The 16949-nt window shown below is 36.4% G+C and overlaps 1 protein-coding gene across 1 annotated transcript; it reads right to left on the bottom strand.

Annotated features, from left to right (window-relative positions):
• Positions 1–14659: 14659 nt before the first annotated feature.
• Positions 14660–15762, bottom strand: LOC145127867 (intermembrane lipid transfer protein VPS13-like). Its single transcript, XM_079062989.1, has 4 exons — positions 15641–15762; positions 15335–15556; positions 14908–15264; positions 14660–14818 (listed from the first exon to the last, which is right to left on the bottom strand). Exons 1-4 carry the CDS (start codon positions 15728–15730, stop codon positions 14660–14662), a joined length of 828 nt encoding a protein of 275 aa, XP_078919115.1. The 5' UTR covers positions 15731–15762.
• Between the last annotated feature and the right edge of the window lie 1187 nt (positions 15763–16949).

Genomic DNA, 16949 nt, shown 5'->3' with positions numbered 1-16949 from the left:
AGTAACTCGAATGAAAGATCGATATAGGATTGTTGGGTGTCAATTGGAGTCTTGAGCACAACGATTCCTATTTAACATATAATTACACATATATGAATACATTCCACGTATATAACCACTTAAAGTGATAGGGACACGCCTTAGGGACATAAAAACACTTAGAATTAAGTGTTACCAACACCTATGGTTGCACATAAGAGGTATATGGCCCTATATTTGAGTGTAAGGCCACAAGGTCATGGGTTTTATGTGTGTGCGGCCAGAGTGTACGGCCAAGAGTGTGTGCGGCCAGAGTGTACGGCCAAGAGTGTGTGCGGCCGCACACTCACTATGAAATGTGCCAAAACATGTTTCCAAGCCATAAGGATGTTCTAGGGAAGGTGTTTTGACCATTGGCTAGTTGGAATGGGAGTTTATTGCCATATTGGACCCTTAAAAGGGTGTGTGCGGCCACACTTGGTGTGTGCGGTCGTACACATGGTGTGTGCGGTCGTACACACATGAAGATCATATGAAATGGCGTTTTTCATGCATAAATTCAAGGGTCCTTAGCCTATAACAAGCTATTGCAAGTGTATACTCGAGCTAGAGGCTTAAAAGTGTAGTTAAAAGCCCCAAAAGTAGTATGTGTTCTAGGTGTTCTTGAAGATCTAACACCAAATAGGTGTTTTCATGGATCAAATCAAAGGGAAAGGCTAGTTAAGGTCATGTATTAGCTAATCAAAGGATAAATCACTCACCCGATTGAAGATTGATGTGAAAAGTTGGATGATACTTGAGAGAAAACGAGTTCTAGCTTTGAAGAAGTGGAAAAAGTGTTCAAGATGACTAAGTGTTGAAAATATAGGTGGGAGTGTGCAGCTGGGATGGGTGTGTGGCCGCACACTCAGGTGTGCGGCCGCACACACCTTGTGTTGGTGTGTTTGGCTCATTTGCAAGGTGTTACACCCACAATACTCATCCCACGACTCATACCCTGATTACACTAGGTTTTAAACACTCTAATTGACTCCAAACAGTGCTAGAAAATAACAAAACCGAGTCTGACCTTGATTGATTTGAAAAAAAATTTACAAGATAAAAATTTCGGATTGTCACAGTAACCAACCCTTACCGGGTTCTGAAATCTGAAGATAAACGAATTCCTTGTATTATGATCACATTTGCTCGATCCGAAACCTAAAGTTTGGAGATGGTCTGGCTCCGTGACAGACCTCTCATACCAAATCATTATTGTTGAGCCCAATCCGCTTGTCTCTCGTCAAACTATTCAACTTCTGATATCTGGGGGTTCCAACATCTACATACTTCTCATGTACCTGAAGACCCAATTCGTCAATACCGCCCTAAACATAGAAACTGTCCGAAACAGTGGGTTGCCTACTGGTTGCTTCCAAAGTCCACTGAGACCTCCCTGGTCCCAACTTATCCAGAACACTGAAGTCCTGTCCGGTTGCTGAGCCAAGAGCAATATCATAGTCGCTCAACGCGATTCCTGAAGGATACTTCGACTAGCAATAACTGCCCTAACTATATCGCCACTCACAGCTCCATCAATCCTTCTGGTCCATCTGATCATAATAGCCTGACGACCTGTCGCCACTGAATCCAATGCGAAAAGTGAATGCTACCAGATTAACTGTAGTCTTACATCATGCCCGATCTCCAACGACCTACCGTTTCCTGATTCTATTCCTGTTGTGATCTACCCACAAGCTTAAGAACTGGTCCATCCTGGCCTAATCATCTGAAAGAGTCCGTGAATGCTAAGGTTACCCCCGCAGTCTTACAACGTATTCTCCCTAACACAACCGCAGCCCGATACCTTGCCTTCGATCTCTCAATCCAAAACTCTCAGAGTCGAGCACACACTCGACCGAACACCCAAACGGAACTCAACTCATGACCGGAATCCCAACCCGATTCCCCAAATTCTGCTATCGAGCACCGAGAAGACGCGATTCACATGCTGGGGAGTTTTACCGAACTCCCAACTCACACAGCACTCAAACCAAACAGCCACTTGGGCCGCCTGCCTCCCTGTCGGGAGTGCAAAACTTATTCCAGTTTCAAAACCGATCCTGCTTCTGAATCCCGGGATAATTCTCCCCTACTTAGATTCGACTAAGTCTTCACAACACATGAAATTTGGAGAATTCCCAATCCTTCTCATTTTCCAATGATCGATCCGATGACAGCCAACTTTTTCCAACTAGTGCTCCATTACTAGCCAATCCCAAATGATTTAACACTTCTAAGAACTAAATGAACACTTCCTGAATCCCAGTGAAACCGACAGTTCCCAATGCTTGAATGCTCCCACACTCAAATCTTGAAGTCCAAAGATAGATGCTCCAACTAATACCTCCGCAACGAGCCACTTCCCTTGGCGCTTTCATCCGCCAATCAATAACGGTTACTAAAACCACTAAATCCTGATAGTGCTGAATAACCATCCTGTAGGACCCAGTCCGCAGACCTCCCAAATAATACCCCTCTTCCCAAGGCGCTCCAAACAAATCTCCCGCTCTCGTGCTCTAGAAATCACATCGTTCAGGGTCTCGCACCTTGACTCACTCACCCACTCAGTCATCCACAGCTGAACTGCAGTAGCAGAAGCAACCTCTACCCCAAAATAGGATACAACTACTCCCAAGACATAGTCTCCAATCCTGAAAGCGCAATAGATTGTACCATAACTCTTGGCCGTCTGATACAAGATATTCAAGGGGAATCAGATTTCACAAGATACTTATGCCACATCGACCCACCCGCGCTCACCAGCGCTGAAATATTGTCGCCAACCCCTGCGACCAACTGACCCTGAGCTGGAAATACAATCTGATCCTAGGGCCATAAGCATGCTCCCTCCTTTGAGCTCGAAAAAAAACTGGAAGGGCATAATCCTTTCCCTAGAAAACGACATTCCAATCCATCTGTTATCCATTCTACTTCCAGCTGCAAAACTTCAGCTGATCATAACCATCACTCCCTTCCGGAGTCCCCGCGACTCGAATCTCGGCCTCGAATAAAATCCCCAAAGACTCAAACCAGAAACTCCTATGCTAGCCTCTCCCTCTCAACCCGTGGAATGTAGTGAGTACGAAACATCTCCCTGATCCCAGGTAACTGCATCCCTCTGCTTATCAGAATATGTCCCAGTAACAAGTCTCGGTACTGGAAAGCTCAACCAGCTCCTCCCCTGCTGTCGTTACAGCTGATGTAGCTGCTGCAATAGCCGTCTCAGCAATGGCTGCATAACGCTCGTCGAAATACTCAACCATGGCGGTCTTGATAGACCCAATCATCTCCGGCAACTGTCCCCGGAAATCTCGATCACCTCCTCCCGGATGATCTCACTGACACGATCCTCTGACAATACTGGCCTATCCTGGCTGCCAACTCTCGATCCTAACTCGGATCCGGTCTCAAGACGTGTCGTAACCACCATTCTGATAATACGCCAGAGAGATCTCGGATAATCCATACAATAACAGGGAACCAACTCCCATCTAAACCCCAGGGGTTGTGACTTCCTTGCTACGCGTATGGGTCCTGTGCTTTCAGTAGTACGGTCCCATACTACCTTCCACACCTACCCATATTTGTCTCAAGTATCACCACAACACCCTAACAATATACATAAACATAGCGAGTGCTCAATCCTCACTCCTAGAGGAATGCTAAATATCTGATAACTGGCCTCCCGGCCTCTCACAACCCACCCATGAAACTTCCACCAACCCTGCAGCACTCGTGTACGCTAGCCATACATAACGCTGGACCCTATAGACTTTCGAATACCTGATCCTACCCTAAGCTCTTCATCAAATAAGAACAGGAAATAAGGCCAACCCAAACATTCTCAAGCTATAAGATCTTAATTATGTACGGCCGTGATGTATACACTAAGCAACTACAATAATGATGTCAATTTCATATAAGGAAAACCCTAGGCTATCAGGCATCATATAATCAGGCAAATCCTGAAGATCCCTAGCCTAGTACTAGCATGTTGTTCTAACATATCACAGACCCAAATAATCCGTAAGGTATTTTGGGGTCTATCCGCAAGCTCCGGCTGATCGTACACTTGCATCCTCCTTTATTATTTTGAAAACCATTTGAAAAATCATTTTTAAAATCTTGTCCTTAGTTTGAGACTAGAGACACACGAGTGTTTCCTCCAATTCACTCAAACCAAGGCTCTGATACCAACTTGTAACATCCATAAAAATCAAGCCAATTTAAAACTTTTTAAAACATTTCAAAACCAATGATTATTACAAATATATTTTCAAAATGGTTTAATATCAGAGTTTCCCAGAATCAAGTCATAAAACATAAGGAGGTGCACGATCATGCCTTCGCCTTCCCGAGATCATCAAAAGTACCTGAAACAATAATCGATAAATGTAAGCTCGAAGGCTTAGTGAGTTACCCCCAAAATACCAACGCCATACCGATATAACCATATCATATAACATATAAACAAACAACATGCATAATGAGCCTTCAGCCTGACTGGACTGCCTCGCAGGCCTTCAGCCTATCTGGACCGCTCTCTGAGCCCTCGGCACGTCTGGATCGCCTCGCAGGGCCTACAGCCTATCCGGACCGCTCGTTCGGCCTTCGGCCTAACTGAACCCCTTTGCATGGCCTTTAGTTTATCCGGACCGCCCTGGGTATGTTGGCCTTCAGCACAAAGCAGGACCGCCTCAACCCAACCCCCAATCAACAAACATGTCCACATACATATCATACGCTAGCATATATAATAGTCAAACCGATTTAACAGATCACTAATCATAGCAACATCCTATTACCAGGATACAGACCTAACCGGTCACTAAAATAGAATCATCCTATATACCAGGATACCGACCTAACCAGGTCACTAAGCATATCACCATCCTAACTACCAGGATTTAAATCAATAAACATATCATGCAATAAACCCGGATCCAAATACGATAAGGGCCGACATTGGTGCCTTAGACCCCGTTGATATAGTGAGGATAACTCACCTGGCACTGCTGAAGTCCTGCAGATAAAACTCCAGCTGCTGGTTGACAGATTCCCGAACTGTCAACATCAAACAATACCCAATTAATAATTGGGTTCCAAGCCCAAGTTCCAACTCACACTCCAAAGGCCCAAAAGTCAAGTAATGGGCCAAAGCCCAACATATGGCCCAATTTTCCAAATTGGGCCCAGACCTCTACATGGTCTTTCCTTAAGGCCTATCCCATTATTCTAGTCCAAACTCTTGGTATTCCCATGGCCCAATATCACATAATCATAAAGGCCAAATTATGGCCCATCTATGGCCCAATTTTCCAAATTGGGCCCAAGTCTCTTACATGGGCCTTATCCTAAAGCCCATCCAACTATTTTGGTCCATTTACTTGTCCTTGGATAGCCCATCAATAGCCTCACCAAGGACCAATAGGAAAGCCCAACTCAAGGCCCAAGTGAAAATAGGGTTTTCACATGAAATGACAATTAGGGTTAAGTGTTCCTACTTACCCCCTTAAGGACTTAATCCATTAAGTCCAATATTGCCTTAGGTTAATTTGCACATGATTATTAATTATTATTTTAAGTTTAATACATAATTCCCGTGCGGTCCCGATCAATCCCAAAATTAGGGTTTCATGGCATTAGGGTTTTCCAAACCCTAATTAGGGTTTTCCAAACCCTAATTAGGGTTTCCAACCCAAATACTAGCCCATTTATCAAATGGTTGGGCTTTTAGGTCAATTAGGGCTTCATTGGGCCCATTAGGGTTTCTTTGGGCCCACCAGGGTTCCATTAGCCCCATTTTGTCCAAGCATCCCAAACGAGTCAAAACGCGAACGAGACACACCGCCACCCAACACGGCGGCTGGTGGCGGCTGCCACCACCTCATGGTGGTGTTTATGGATTTTTCTATTAATTATTCTGGCACGATTACGAACAATATTACAATGAACACACACACACACACACTCAAAATAACATAATAAATACACACCCACAACCACCCTTATGGTGGTAGGTGGTGGTAGATGGTGGCAGCCACCACTTCACGGTGGTGGTTATGGATTTTTCTATTGATTATTCTGGCACGATTAGAAACAATATTACAATGAACACACATACACACACACACACACTCAAAATAACATAATAAATACACACCCACAGCCACCCTTGTGGTGGTAGGTGGTGGTAGATAGTGACAGCCACTACCTCACGGTGGTGGTGGCCCTCTTGTGATTCCGGATAAGACAACCACCCATACACGACACACACATGAAATTAACACCATACAACAGCATACACACCCACCATGGCTGTCCTTGAGGCGGTAGCCACCATGGCCGGCAGCCATGGTGGTTTTTCCTTGGGTTTTTCCGGCAGCAACAGCAACATAGCGGCGGTCATGGCGTTTGGCATCCGCCCACGCCGGCGTTTCTTCCCTGCTACAGCCACACGACGCATCCGCTTCACGGCTCCACGAGCTCAACCACCATTTCACGGTGGCAGAAGAGCATCTCCGGCGACAGCTTGATCTTCAACGAAAATGGGCAGCGACGACTATGTCTTCACCGTTTCAGCGCAACAGGGCATCAATCCCGGTGGTTCACACTATCAGTTCTTGTTCCCGACAATGGTGACGGCTGGAGATTCGTAAGGTGGCGGATTAAGAAGGAGAAGGAGAGGAGCGACGGACCTCCAGTGGTCGCTGTCATCATTTGCCGATCGGGAATAGCATGATGGCAGCGCCGGTGGTGAAGGGTGACATAAGGGTGGTGCGGCACCGGAGTTGAAGAAGGAGGGTGAAGGAGGTGGCGGTTGGTTAGCATGTTTAAGGTTAGGGTTTAGTGGCGATGCATGGTGACAGTTTTAATACCCGATCATCTCCAATTTTCTTCAATGTACACCTTTGGCCCCTCCTTCCCAATTCCTTTTCATTATAAGGCTATAATTTACAAATCAGCCCCCATCATCCAAGATTTATAACAATTCAAGTCCTAAAAGTTACCATATAGCCCCTCCATGATAATTTCTTTTCAACTTAGGTACACAATTTACCCTTTTAACCCCAACCATCCAAAATCCTTTCATCTTAAATCCAAATGACACCAAGCACCCACTGGCTTCTAAAATCCTTTGCAAAATAAACTCCGAAATTACACTTTAACCCCCGGAACTTCAATTCTTGTAATTTGGCTTCCGGAAGCCAACACCCCGCTAAATATTATTTGAGTTTGAACAATAATAATATAAGATAATAATAAAATTACATTTCGGGGTTCCAGATTTATTATTTAATTATTTTACTCTAAATGGAATGTTACACAATCACTTTTGGAGTGAAGCAAGAGGCTCAAAAATCAAACCATGGACTCAAAGAGCATAAAAATGGCACCCAACTCGATCTAGCATTATGGACTAGCAAGATGGAAGCTTTTTACCTCACAAGGTAAACAAATGAAGAGGAAATCTCAGATCTTCAAGCTCCAAGCACAACTCCAAATGGTTCACTTCTTCTTCTCCTTCACAATGCACCAAAAATCACACTTTAAGGCTCAAACTCTCAAGATCTCACATAGGGCTCGATTTTCTGGACAAGAAGGGATGGAGGCTGACTAAACATGACCTAGTGAGACTAGCACAAGGATTAAATAGCATGCAACACCCTAAAATTAGGGTTTCACTTATCCACATGTACACCCCGCGTACACAAGCGTACGCCCGCGTACGTGTCCGAAGGCGCGATCAAGCATTGGGCTAGTACGCTAAGTGTACCACCCTGTACGCCTCGCATACTAGCCTTAAGGACCATTCTTGCAAACTTTTTTGATTAGGGATTAAATATGAAACTTACAAATTTTCCAAGTGTTACATACCATCTTATGCTAAAAGATAAATTCCATTAAAACCAAACTCCTTTGTGAAGTTTACTTATGTTCAAATATTATTTATCATTTGAAAACAAATTTATTAACCATAACAACAAAAATATAAAACAAAACAAACATCCAAAAACATATGTGCATAAACCAACCATCTAATGACATTTTGTGAGCCATCACAAAATGCCAAGTCCATTACTAAAAGGACATTAAAAGGACCAAAAAACATATAGTAATGTTTTTGTTGAAGCTCTCACTTGAGAAAATATCCATTTCTTGCAAAAAGTTAAAAACTTCTTGAAAGGGCTTAAAATCAGCAACATGCAACACTTCAAGAAAGTGTTGCCTTAGGACATGGAGTGTAAGAATTTGATGCAACACTTTTCTAACATCAACAACACTTTTCGCAACACTTTTAAGAAGACGTTACATTTGTACCTGCTATTAAACATTGTGAGAATAACCCCTTTTGATCTTCTAAAATGGCTCCATCTTCATTTCTTGTTATATATTTGTACAAAATAAATTATTTCTAAAGCTAATATGTTACTTACAAAAATAAACAAAATTAAAACTAATCTATTTAGTTATTACATACCATATGAATAAATAAATAAATTATTACAACCATTTTAAACAAATCAACACAAACAACAATATAAAGGTCCATGAAAATATGTATGGATTTTTCTTGTAAAGAGAAAACCTTTGTCAACAAAAAATAACAATTATAAATTTGTTAAAGAAAATATGTATGTATTTTCCTTGCAAAGAGAAAACCATCCATGTTTTCCAAAAACAAAGGTTCACAAACTGAACAAATAATCTAACTAATCTTGCAAAAATGACACTGATACCAATTGTTGACTTTTTATTCAAAATATTACTATTATAAAGACATAATTAGACGTAATTAGCAACGAAAGACTTTGATGTTGAACAAAATAAAACTAGTTTTATACCCACCAATGATCATTTTGCAAGAACTTAGAAAGATTAAACATAACCAAAAAAGAACAATGTATAACCTTTGAAGACTTTGGTTCATTTTGGCAAATTAGAAAGTTGATGAAAATGGCTTTAAAACTCCAATGTAGAAGTTCTCTATAATGTATCCACCAAGCAAGATTTGAACCACCAAAATATGCTAGTAAACACTTGTATAAATGTTGTTTTGGAGCTTTAAGACATATACCAAAATATGCTTAAAGAGAAGCAACATATGAACCCTTTATCTTAACACCTTTTGCAAAAATAAAGGAGAGGGAGAAAGGGAGGGAGGGAGAACCACGGAATTGGCCGCCCAAAATGAGAGAAAGAGTGAATGAAAAAGCTAGTTCTTTCATCCTTTATGCCTTATTTTTATCCCCAACACTTAGTGCAAAAAGAGGACATAAAATAATAGAAGCATGGAGCTTTCTTACAAGCATGACATGAAGTAATAAACAAATCAAAAGGTATGTCTAACACCATCATTCCATATAAGTCAAAGGAGACAAAAATGAATTGCTCTTTACTTTATTAGCAATATCATTCTATAATGACTCTTGGACATACAAGATCTTTCAAAACCATTTTACTCCAAACATGTAAGGGTAAACCTTCAATATCAACCCAAATAATACGATACGATGGAACAAAGTTTCTATCCCATTTTCCGTTTTCATTGATCCAATGATTAACCGCATCACTTGCCATGAAGTTTTTACACATATCCTTAGAATTGAATTTGAACATCACCCATATACCATTTTTGAAAATTCTCAAAACACTCTTCAAGACACAACATCCCAAGAATAGGTAACCTATTAAAATCTCTAGCCTTGACAAGGCATGCTAGCTTCTTATTATCGATAATAAAGTCCCCTAAATCAACAACAATATCAATCTCGCAAGTTTCTTTACTCTTCTTATCTCACTAGAATGACCTCTAACCACACTTGCATACGAAAAAGTTGGAGTTTCCTGCTTTTTCAACCTTAGAAGGGATCTTGTGATGATGGATCTCCTTTTTATCAACAAGCGGAATCGATGTAAACATTTTATGAAAGCCAAACCAAACATCACATAATTTCTTAATCATAAGATCAACATTATGAAAATACAATATGTTTCTCCATACGCGACTTCTTATTTGAAATAAAGACATCAACAACTTTGCCCAATTGAGAACATACACGCCACATATCAGAAGGTAAAATAGATTCTGGAAAATTCGTTACATAAAAAGAATGAGTATCAGACCTACCGAGATGATGATTGCGATTGGATTGAAATTTGTTTCTCTTATTCTTTCCATCATAAAGTCGATCTTATTCCATCCCTCCCCAGACTTCCAATGTGACGGCACAATGTACCTCTTTCCATCATATGATGATGATCACATTCTATGAGACGGCACAATCCGAAATCAAATTAGAAACAGATGATCATGCAATCGAACACAGAGCAACCCTACAACTAGCTAAATCGAACTTCATTTTATCTACCATAGTTGTGTTTCATATATTGAGCTCTTCATCTTTGGATGGAGGTACAACTAGCTAAATCTAACTTCCTTTTTCTTTAAAGATTGTTTTTTCCGCAAATCTTGATTGAGGTTGGGTTATTGATTTTTTTTGCATATTTTATCACTCAAAATGAATTTAAAAAATAAGTATTTGAGTTCTTTTTTAGTGGAGATCTTTCTTTGGAAAAAGGGATTTAGTTGATATATATATATATATATATATATATATATATATATATATATATATATATATATATATATATATATATATATATATATATATGGGGCTGACAACTATGTACCACAGAGAACCAACCAAATCAATAAAATTGGTAGCCAACTTGTTTGGTAGCCAATATGTTTGGCTGCTAATACCATGCCAATTAAATAGTTTTGGTACGGTAACTGTACAAAATTTTGAATATCATGGTTGTACCGTACCAACCAATTCACACACACACACACACACACACACACATATATATATATATATATATATATATATATATATATATATATATATATATATATATATATATACACACACACACACACAATTGCGTGAATGACGATTGATTAGCCCGTTATCGACGGTACCAAAAGAATTACTAGCACATGACTCTAAAAGAGTAAAAAGAATACTAAACAAGCGACGACCATAAATACACAACTTCATTTCACATTCACGTTTAGCTTATCAAGTGTCAAACTCTTCAAATATATTTATTAGTTAAAAATTTTGGTATATATACCAATACCAATATGTACCAACCAGTGACGAATCTAGAACAAAATATAACGTGGTTCCCAAATTAAGTGAAACCGATAAAAAAATCAACAACACTTGTGAGGGGTCGGGTCAGGCCGTATACGATTTAATGAAATATAACTGAAAAAACCGATCAGCCACCACCAAATAAAATTTTAAAAAAAACCGACTGAAATATAATTGAAAAAACCGAACGATTTAATGAAAAATTAGTTGATTATTAGTGCATTGATACCTTATTGTTTGATAAAAACTATATATTATTTTTAACCCTATATATTTAACAGCACAAATGCCTCATAACTTATTTTTTGCCCCCTTTAAAATGACTTTTCAATACATTTTTTAGAAAAACAAACTCAAGGTAGGTCCTCTATTTTTTCTAAGGTAGTTCCTAATTTTTGTGATATATATATTATAAATAAAATTCAAATTTTAGGTAGGTCCTAGGACCTACCTTCTTGTATGGTAGATACGCCCTTGGTACCAACCAAATTTGTTGGTAGCTAATTTAGTTGGTACCAAATATAATTGGTATAGTACTTGTAGTTAAATTCTTCTACCAATTATAGTTGGTACGGTATACGGTTTGAAGAAAAAAAAACTTGATACCATACCAATTCCAACTCAATGAAAATGCATCGTTTTAAAATATCAACATGCCGATTTCCTTTATATTAAATGGCCTCTTTTGGTTCAAATTCTTTCGTATTAAACACCATGCAGGAAGTAATTAACTGACGTCGTCCTTTATTGTTTATCCTCGGGTTCTCATCGACACATTCTTTTCATATTTATAGAAGATAGGTCCACTGCGACAAAAAGCCCTTTGTATTATAGTTTATCTAAATATCTAATTATGATTATTTTTCCCAAATTAAATTAGAGGAAAAAAACCATATTTCATAATTACTTGTCAAGTAATAGTAAAAAAAAACTAACCAAGTTCCTAAATATAACAACACATTACGCAGGGCACCCTTGTAAAATGTTATAAACGAAGATAATTAGTAAAATAAAACCCTACAAAATGAAACACTGTGAAATGGGCCATTGGTAAAATGCTACTACGAACTTTATAAATAGACAAAAAAAAAATCGCATGTAAAGAAATCGTATTTAATGAAAATCATAATACAATGTTTAATTAAACATTATTGACATACGAAGATACGTTTTTCTTTTGTGCATGAAGAATATGAAAAAAATCAGGGTAAAAAGGTAAAAAAGTAATTAATGATATCTTGGAAACTGTTATCAAATTTAACAAAGACAAAAGCAGAAATTAACTTTCAAAGTTTTGGTTTTAACGTACCAAAAAGTGGTGTTAGAGTAAGATCATATATATATATATATATATATATATATATATATATATATATATATATATATATATATATATATATATATATATATATATATATATATGTTTAGGAAAACAAAAAACCTTAAAAATCATTAAAATGCATAAAAAAATACCTAGAGATCACAAAACTTTTTTTTGACATTTTTTATGAAAAAATCGCAGGTTTTAAAGATATTCGCTAAAAAAAATTTGAAAAAAAAACTTTTTTTTTTACAAAAAAAAAATTTGATTTTTTATTTTTTTTTCAACGAATTTTAATAAAAAGCTGCGATTTTTTATAAAAAAAGTTCAAAATTTTTTTTTTATGATCTCTAAGTATTTTTTTAATGCATTTTTATGATTTTTAGGGTTTTTTGTTTTCCATACAACCTAAACCTATATATATATATATATATATATATATATATATATATATATATATATATATATATATATATATATATATATGGTGAGGTTCAATAGAAAACCATAATTAACCAAGGAACCAATCTTTTTTTCAACTTTTAGAACTTATTTTTTATCAAAAAAAAAACTAAAAATACAGAAATTCATAACTTTTTATCCTTTTTCCAATGATATCATATTCGATTTTTTTTAACGTTAAATTCACACTGTGAATCTTTGAAAATTCACAATGTGAATCCGGATTCACACGGTGAATCCGAAAACTATTTTTCACATTCACAATGTTAATATATGAATTTAGATATTTTTAGATTTTTTTTCGATAAACAATAAGCTCTAGAAGTTGAAAAAAAAGATTTGGTTCCTTGAAGAACCAATAATTATGGTTCTCTATTGAACTTTTCCATATATATATATATATATATATATATATATATATATATATATATATATATATATATGCTTAGGTTATTTTGTTTATACTAAGTATTGTGTGCCAGAATGCACAGATCTGGACCAACGGATGAAATTAATCAATGGACATGATTTGAGAGTGTATGATATTACAATGGGGTAACATGTACCATATAATCACACAATTTTTAGCAAAAGGGTATTTTGTACAATTAACGACATTTATAAAAGGAAATTTTCGGATTTTTAGGGATGATTAATTCTCCTAATTTTAAAAAATCTGAATTTTTTAATTAATTCAATTTCAATTTTTACCGATTTTATTCTGTCAGAATATTTTTTGTTAGAATAATGCTCTTTCAGAATTTTATTCTAATAGAATATTATTGAAGGAAAAACAAAATTCTTGAATCAGATGTTGAAAAATAACAAACATTCTAATATATTTTTATACATCCGAACTTAAATACAAATTCATACATATTCTTACAGACTAAAATCCTTATACATTTTAATATAATTATACATATTCTAAAAGAATATCAACAAAAATGATTAAAATTCTTAAAAAATAACAACATTCTGCTAGAATACTCTCGTTGTCTTTGTTTTCTTCATTTTCCACATCAATGACAGCCCCTTAAAAACCTAAATAAAAAAAAAAAACATGATCAACTTTAAAATATTATAACTTTCAGTATATTCTAAAAGAATAAACTATAAATTCTAATAGAATGTGTTAGACATTAAAGACTTTTAATTTATTCTAACATAATGTAATACTCAAGTCACTTGATCAAGTATTCCTAGAATCATGAAATCATATTATGAGAATAATTGTCGTGATATCATATTCTGTCAGAATAAGTGGCATGTCGAGAGAAACATCTATTACAAAATAAGCAAAAAAAAAACAAAAAACAAAAAAAAAACAAATTCTAATCGAATCATATAATCTAAAGTGCAATTACCAATTAATTCTAACAGAATATATATAAAATGGGAATACTATTACCGTATGTGCTTGAATTCTAAGGGAAAATCTGTTTGCTTCAACATCATAAATATAGATTGAATCATCAATACTTCCAGCTACAAGTTCTCTACCATCAAAGAATGGTGTCTCAAATTTCTGAAAAAATTAAAATTTTAAAAAAACCCAGCATAGATTGAATCATCAATACTTCGGTTTGCAACTTTGGTCCTTATCTTTATGTTTCATAACAATTTTGGTCCCTGGATCACCAAAGCTGTAATTTACTCTTTTTTGAAGACTAATAACAAATAATACCTATAAGAGCATGACTCTTCTATGTGTCACAAGAAGTATTTTATCTTTACGTAGTGAGAAATGGTCTTCGTAAGCATCTGATAACGCAAACTTTCCACGCACTTTGAACAAATCCACTTGCAAAAAGAACGAACCCGATTCTGCAAGCTGAAGTATAACCTGCATTTATGTAAAAAAAAGATGTGTAAGGGGCAATGCCGTCATTCAACATTTTTTTTATGTTGTGGGTCCCACTCCCATATATATACCTGTCCATGTGCTCTGTATTCATCATATGGTTTAAGTAAATTATCACCACTGATAACGCGAGGGAGTCTTCTGCGAAGAAGGAGGTCTTCTGAAGTAATGGCAGCTGCTATTTTCATTCTCATTGCGTTTGCACCTTCCGTTGTTTTTGATAATAAATCAAGGACTCCACTTACAGGTTGTGTTGCAGCGCCTATTATACCCTTACCTACCCCCGAAACAAAACCTTCAACTCCAGATGCTTTTGCACCTTCTAGAGGCTTTGTTAGAATGCTAGTAACTCCACGGAATAGACCTTTTACTAATGCCCCTCCACCTTCTCTGATCACATCACCAAAATCTTCAACCCCTTTGTTTTCCTGCATGTTTAATTTAAATAATAAATAACTACTTCTATCATTTATGACAACTGAAAATAACAAAACTAACCTGTCTCTGGAGACTTTGAATGAATTTTTTGTCCATTGATAAGGCGGCAACACCTTTAGACATATGTCCAAATTCACTGCTTGCGTTTCCTAATATGTCTACACCAGAGAGTAGCTGAAGAGGCTGACTTAGGATATCTTTTGTGATATTTGAGATGGCATTTGTGATGAGAACACTTTGTCTTAGAGATAAGTTCTCCAGGAATCTTTGATTTACACGAATCTGTGAGCAATTACAGCATGCATACATTATTATTCTTGTTAATTGGATGATTATGATAGATTAGGGAAAAAGTTAAATACTTACTGGCATATTTTTAGTGTTCCCAAGAGCTGTCATCAAGGAAGCCCAAAACCCGAGTACACCCACATGGCGCTGAGTTGGTGACATGGCCATGGAGAATTTAAATCGAAACTCTGAGATATTTAGAACACTACAATTGAAAAATATGTTAATACAGAAAAATTCAAGAGAGGTGGGAATTGGGAAAGGGGTTGAAGTTGAACAGTGCATACCCGATGTCAATGATGGGATCCACTTCCAGCTACAAGTTCTCTATCATCAAAGAATGGTGTCTCAGATTCTGCCTCATGCTTTCCTTCGTGTATCTTTCATCGCCTCGTTGTGTGCCTTTTCCCTTTTTCCCGATCAAACAAAAAACAAGTTGGAAAAAGCCCTACAATTCTGATTGGTTGGGGAAATAAGCCACAATCGATTTCAATGGAGTTGGACATTATTCGACGATGGGAGAAGACGGTGGGAGCACGGTGGGCTAGGTTTATAAGAAGGAGATGACGAATAAAGAGAGAGAGAGAGACTAGGTCAAATATATTTATTTTATTTCCTTAATTACAGGATTTCAATTAAATGATTTCCTTAATTAAACGTACAAAAGGTCCAAAATACTCTTTAATGATTTATTTAATTATTTATTATTTCTTGAATTCTCATTGGTGCATTTAGGCACACAATAGTTGCTAGAAACATTTGAACCTAGCTCTCTCTCTCTCTCTCTCTATATATATATATATATATATATATATATATATATATATATATATATATATATATATATATATATATATATATATATATATATATATATAGGAGTAGGATCAAATGAGAACACCAAAAATGTTGAGAACGCGAGAACAAAGTATATTCATTTGCGATTCCATGTATTCATTTGTGGAGAAATAATAAATTTTTACGCCTTTAATTTCAATTGAAGAGAAAATGCATATTCATGTTGATTTTGCGTAAAAATTTATCATTTCTCCACAAATGAATACATGGAATCACAAATGAATATACTTGTTCTCGCGTTCTCAACCTTTTAGATGTTCTCATTTGATCATTTCCATATATATATATATATATATATATATATATATATATATATATATATATATATATATATATATATATATATATATATTGCAAATGTAAAGGTTTTTGTGACAATATCTTGATTTTTTATTAAGAAAACGTTTTTTGAACTTTTTTTTCTTGTAATAAGGAACTTCAAAGACTATTTTTCAGATCAAGATGAAGCTTCGTACTGCGAAAACGAAGTCTTAGATCGAGAGAGATTTAACAAAATGATCGTAAATAC

The sequence above is a fragment of the Lactuca virosa genome, chromosome 7, assembly GCF_052849685.1.
Source record: "Lactuca virosa cultivar CGN04683 chromosome 7, Lactuca_virosa_CGN04683_v6, whole genome shotgun sequence".
NCBI lineage: Eukaryota > Viridiplantae > Streptophyta > Magnoliopsida > Asterales > Asteraceae > Lactuca > Lactuca virosa.
Note: the sequence above shows the minus strand (reverse complement) of the source record. Positions and strands in the feature narration are given on the sequence as shown.

What these genes read in the sequence shown, in the direction of transcription:
- LOC145127867 (XM_079062989.1), bottom strand. Translation starts at nt 15,730, where the DNA reads ATGGCCATGTCACCAACTCAGCGCCATGTGGGTGTACTCGGGTTTTGG. An exon ending in GGAACACTAAAAATATGCCA is followed by an intron (nt 15,557 to 15,640) that starts GTAAGTATTTAA and finishes AATTGCTCACAG; the next exon opens with ATTCGTGTAAATCAAAGATT. An exon ending in TTCAAAGTCTCCAGAGACAG is followed by an intron (nt 15,265 to 15,334) that starts GTTAGTTTTGTT and finishes TTAAACATGCAG; the next exon opens with GAAAACAAAGGGGTTGAAGA.